The sequence below is a fragment of the Typopeltis vanoorti genome, chromosome 5 (assembly GCF_054136105.1).
Source record: "Typopeltis vanoorti isolate ZY-2024b chromosome 5, IOZ_Tvanoo_1.0, whole genome shotgun sequence".
In the NCBI taxonomy this organism is placed as follows: domain Eukaryota; kingdom Metazoa; phylum Arthropoda; class Arachnida; order Uropygi; family Thelyphonidae; genus Typopeltis; species Typopeltis vanoorti.
In genome coordinates, this window is record NC_143553.1 from 72671509 (window position 1) to 72677508 (window position 6000).

The 6000-nt window shown below is 34.7% G+C and overlaps 1 protein-coding gene across 3 annotated transcripts in view; it reads left to right on the forward strand.

Moving 5' to 3' along the window:
- shop (sulfite oxidase) overlaps window positions 1-2251 on the forward strand; it is a 151657-nt gene extending 149406 nt beyond the window's left edge. For all 3 annotated transcript variants that reach the window (XM_090392513.1, XM_090392512.1, XM_090392514.1), the window contains one exon: window positions 1468-2251. In XM_090392513.1, the coding sequence (XP_090248639.1) occupies window positions 1468-1635 (168 nt within the window). In that variant the 3' untranslated portion in view covers window positions 1636-2251. The remainder of the gene's footprint in view (window positions 1-1467) is intronic.
- The last annotated feature ends 3749 nt before the right edge of the window (window positions 2252-6000 follow it).

Below are 6000 nucleotides of genomic sequence, written 5' to 3' on the forward strand. Positions count from 1 at the left end.
ATGAGACCTCAAAAAAGGTTGAAACCGGTCTGGGTAGTGACCTCTCCTCATAATGTAAAACAGTACTACATCTCTTAAGAGCTGTGTTTTACATTATGAGAAAATATCAAGAACAGTGAGGAAGCTTGCTTCACCTTTGCAACGAGTTGCCGTGGTGTGGCACTACCAAGTGGTCACTTACGCTTGGATGGATACGCTGACAGTTCGTCGGCATGAAACGTTACAGATCGTAGTGTTCGATCTTAGTTTCGCTTACTGGCTGAAAAACAAGAAGGGATTTTTATCCCCTTAACTAACATTCACAAATATTCATATAGTGGAATTTGAATCCACAAGTTAAAAATAGAAAATAATAAATAATATCTACTCAGTCATTACCTCTAATGCTATGCAAATCTCTTTTTTATTATGCTTAAATGGAATGATTTTATTCCATATTGTTTATTTTGACTTCTTATAAACTTCCATTGCATCAGTAGTAGGCTAAAAATTTTGCAAGAAATACATAATTATCACATGCTGTTTGCGAATATTTTTAGATGGTAGATGAATTTTTTTGCTTAGTGAGATCACTACCCAGTTTATTAGAGGCCTGAAAAGTTTATTAGAGATGCTGAAGAAAGTTTCATTTTCCTAGAGCAGGTTCTCTGGATTATCTAACCTTAACTCAGCATTGGTATTAATGCACCCTGTTGTGGGTGAAAGTTGCCTAAAAAAAGTTATTCCATGAAAAATCTATACATAAGTGAGTATTTTATACAAAAAAAAAAAAAAATTTCCTTTTATACCTCTTTTCCTGCTCAGAAGAGAGAATGGTACAGGGGAGGTCGAATGTTAATAATAATCTAATAAATTTAGTTTAATCCTTTATCCAAGTGTGAGCAAACAAAGTTTGCACCTGAAAGTATCTTCAGGACTGGGGTAAAGTGGTGCAACACCAGGGCAACTCCTTGCAAAGGTGGAGCAAGCTACCAACACTCCTGTCTCAGTATCTCCCATAATGCAAGGAGTTTCCCTAGTGTTGCACCACCTTACCCCAGTCCTGAAGATACTTTCAGGTGCAAACTTTGTTTGCTCACACTTGGATAAAGGATTAAACTAAATTTATTATATTCTAACCAAGTGAAAAATAAACTTTCAACATCTTTCTCTAAATCCAGAGTAATTTATTAAAAAGGTGGCACACCATTTGGCAACTCCTATAGGTAGAGATGACCTTGCTAACGCTTCTGGCTGGTATCTCCACTTGGGCCTGGCTCCCACTGAAGAGACCTCAATAAAGCTCACACTTGGATAAAGGATTAAACTAAATTTATTATATTCTAACCAAGTGAAAAATAAACTTTCGTTAATAATAATCATATAGAGCTCTGCTTTTGAAGTATTTAAGTACTTTCCAATTTAGTTATTCATAATGGATTCATAATACGGTACTAAAGTCAAACTGTAAATAATTTATATTTTCAGGCTGCCATTCCAGTTCCAAAAGATGCAGGAAAAGGAAGCAACATTGAAATTATTTGTAAAGCAGTAGATTCTTCATACAATGTACAGCCCGACACATTTCCTCCTATCTGGAATTTGAGAGGTGTTCTTGGAAATGCTTGGCATAAAGTTAAAATTACACTACAATGAAATACATAAGTACATATTTAACAGTCAATAATGAATCAATTCTTTTTGGTTTGTTTTGACTATATTTATAAATTCCAGAATGAATTAGCAGGTGTCAGTGAATTCCATTCTTACTGAAGAGAAAATGTGTGCCTTAAAAAAAAAAAACATTGGGATGTTTAAAATGTCTTATAAACCTCTAAAGCTGTGCATCACCTGTAAATGTATAGAACATTTCAGTCAGTTTGTATCAGTAAGTATAGTCAGAAATTCTAGCCCAAACGTTCCACTCTTACTGAAGAGAAAAGATGCACCTTAATAGTGATGAAAAGCAAGTTTGAAAGGACATATTTTGAGTTTGAATAGGAAATGCTTAAAATGTCTAAGAAAGTTCTAAAACTGTAAAATATCTGTAATAATGTAATTTGACCATTTCAGTCATCTAGCAAAACTAGAGGTGCCTATAATAAAATTTGTTTTTGTGATGTAATATAAGATATATATATATATATATGAAACTTGCAAGTATTTATATTCATGCAGCCTCAAATACTGTAAAGCTTAAAATGAGGCAATTGAATAATAATCCTAAACAATTGTTAATCTGTTTGAAATAGTAAAATTTTAAATAGCTGTATTATGTTATTATCTAAGATGGATAGAAGTCCTTAACTTTAATTTCAAGCTGTTAACTAAACATAAAATGCTTTGTAAGACTGCAGCACTAGTGGTACAGTAGTAAGTAATCAGTACAACATTATTTACAACAAATTAGGATACATTACAAATGAGGACAGCTTAAATTTAATAGGTAAATTATACAGGGAGTAGTAGGTAAAATACGAAGGAAAAAGAAACTATATATATAAGTTATATACATACAATAAATATGGTCAGATGTTCCTCCAGTATCTTGCACAGTCAACGGCTCTTTCTGTGCAGGATATAAGATCCTCTTTTCTGCAGGGTAATTGAAGATGGGGGGGGAACAAGAAAGAAGGTGTTCCATGGACTGGATTGTCCTACAATCATAATTATCTGGTCCAGTGAGGTAGCTCCCATTTGATGAGGTTTTGTTTGCAGAATCCTATCGTTCTTAGTCTGTTGAGACTTTTCCAAGTATTCCAGTCCAAATAGGCACCACATGGAATATATTCAGCTGTTGGAATACAGTGTTATTCTCTGGGTATAGTGCAAATCATTGTTTGAAGGGTTTTTTAGGTGGTTCAATGGCTAGAAAGCTATGTCGGGATCTTAGTCTTCGGGGCACTGTAGTCTGGCCAGATAGTGAGTGGCGCTCATCATTCATTCATCTGCTTCTTTCATCAGTTGGGAATGCAGATCTTCAAATTGAAGGGGATGCGATAACAGCCAAAATATACAGATCTTTTAATGGTGTTGGTTTCAGGCATCCTGTAATTAAGCAGCAGCTTTCATTCAATGCTGGGTCATTTTTCAGCATGGCAGGATCTGGTCCATACAGGTCTGGCATATTCAGCAGAAGAATAGCAAAGGGCCATGGCAGAAGATCTCAGTTTGCTAGGATCTGCAAGAAACAATATACTAAGAAAGCTTACTTCTTCCCCTTTACTCACTACAATGAGTTGCCCTGGTGTTGTACTATCTTTCGACTTGAACTTTGTTTCAGGCGCAAACTTAATTGTTTGCATACTTGGAATTAGGAGTTAAAATAACCAAGTTTATAAAATTACTTGGTTATCCTAATATATATATATATATATATATATATATATACACAAATTGTCTAAAATACTTGTATCATTAAATATTTATTTGAAGTATTCATGCAGATATATAGAATTTCTGCATGACAATCTAAAAAAAAAATTTTTTTTCCCTCCAACCACCCGAATGTTGACATCTTGGCAGTTCTTCTTCCGAAATATTTCTTAGTACATTGTTTCTTGCACTAACTTTTGCCTTTGTTTTTTCTGTGTGTGTTTTATATGAAAGAGTGCAATCAAGAGTAACACCAAGGTTGACAGGGTTCCAGGAATGTTCTATATAAGAGCCTTCCCAAGATATCTGTAGCTTCTTGATGGCTTCTTTATTGTTAAGGTGGAAAAGGCCAGTCAGGAGGTTTGGTTTTAAATGATTATTGCTATATGTGGTTAGACTATTTAAGGCAAGTGATAGAGTAGTTTCAATGGACTTGAAATTATTTGATTGAGTAGCTATGGAAAGGTCATCAGTATAGATAAAATTTCTAGTTCCAAGATCATTGACATAGATGTTGAAAAGTAATAGTGATAACACACTTCCCTGAGGTAGGCCGTTTTTTTTTTTTTGGGGGGGGGGATGCTAGCAGCTCTTCCTACCCTCCAGGTCCACAAAACAGCATCTGTTTTCCAAGAGTGATTGGATCAGGAGGACAAGCCAATAGTCTCTAGTTATTCCATATATTTTATTTCTGAGTGTGTGATGGTTTATGGTATCGTATGCTGCAGTAAGGTCTACAAAGACTGCTCCTGGGGCTAGTTTTTGCTCATAACCATTTTCTGTATATTGAGTGAGGTTGAGAATTTGTGGTGTACAGGATTTGCCTAAAACCAGCCTGCTCAGCAATACGATAGGTTCAAGTAGGGAGTTTTAGCTTATTAAAAATTAATCATTCATAGAGTCTAACTGGCCATGATGTCTATAGGCGTCAAGGTTACCAAGGATGCAAAGTGCATATTAAAATTGTAATACCATTGATATTACATTGAAATATATGATGGATATGAGGTGCATGAGGAGTGTATATTTTATCCATATGGCCAGTTGCATGGTTAAAGAGGTTACATGATTTAAGTCTAATTTTTTTGGTTCGGTTGGAGTTTTCCCTGGTTTCAGAAAGGCCACTATATGTCTCCAGATAGTTTGTATCCTTAGGGTTCTGAGGCAAGTGTTGCATAGGTTTAATAACCATTCTTTAGTCCTGATTTGAAATGTTTAATTTGTTCTTTACAGATATCATCAAGGACTACAGATTTTCTAGACTTTAATAGGTTCATTGCAGTTCAGTGATCATGAAATCTGAGTCGATCATATTTTGTTCCTCACTTGGGGCTGTAAATATCTTATTTTTTGGGTGCTTTTTAGGAAATTTTCCATTCAGCAGCAGCAGCTGGTGAGCAATTGGATTAGCTGTTACTTGTGGAGTCATGAGTCATGTCAAGGGCTTCTTTTTCTTTTTTTTTTCCATGAGGAACACCTTTCTTCTTCTATCTCAGGGCATAATTTTTCTCTTGCATGGATAGTCTCCTCTGAAGTGGGGGGGATTGGTGATTAGCATACTGGACTTGTATATAAGGGTTTGGAGGGACTGACCCTATGAAGCAGTCAAGATCTTCCATGAAACCATTCCAATTAGCTTTTTTGGAAATTAAATTGTCGTCTGTAAGGCACTGTGTTACTCATAATGGCTGGGTTGAATTCAAGCATTATAGGTCTACGCTGGATATGTTGAATGGGATTTAAAACCTTTTTAATACAAGTGTTTGATATTTTTGAGCTAACAAATATTAAGTCAGGATTATCTATCAGACCATAAAAAAAATAACTAAAATAAAAAATTTTTACACCTGCATTTGAAGAATTCTTTATACCTTAAGTCAAATTGCATTTGAAGTTGAAAAGAAGTAAAGTGAATATTGAATCACACAGATATTACTGGAGGATTGTGAGTTTGAATTTCCTCCCTCTTGTTTTTAGAGGACTGTTTTATATTATACAGTGAAAGATGCCAGCCTGAGTATTATGCATCTACTTTTCGACCAAAAGGCTGCGAGTTCAAGTCCTGACTAGGTTATGAATGTTTGTGATATCCTTCATTCATTCATACATATAATATATGCACTCTCCCAAAATGAATTGGTTCAACATGGGAGAAGTAGATCCAACCCCCCCCCCCAATTAGGGGGGGGACTTCCTCAGTAATGAGTAAGATCAGAAATGAGTGTGATATGATCTTCTTTCATCAACAGAACTTCAGAATTTGTAGCTAATGGAAGATGATTCATTTGATATAATGTAGAAGGAAAAGAACAGGCAGGAGAAAAAATCAGCAAAAGAATAGTAAACCATAAGACAAGCATTTAATTTGCAGATCTTTATGCTATAACTAATCAAATACTTTGAAATGATATAAACAACTGTGTGAGGTTTGCTTAAATTCCCATGGCATATATTTGCTACTTTAGAATAGATTAAAATAAGAATCATAAGTTTTCAATGAATTTTCAACAAGTAAGTAATAAATTTTTGGAAATGGGCCAAATGGAAAATTTTCAGACTAAAGGACATAGGCTAAAAAAACACAGGAGTGTATAAGTTACAGATAAATTAAATCTTGAGCAGGTTGTTTCAAAAATAACTGAAATG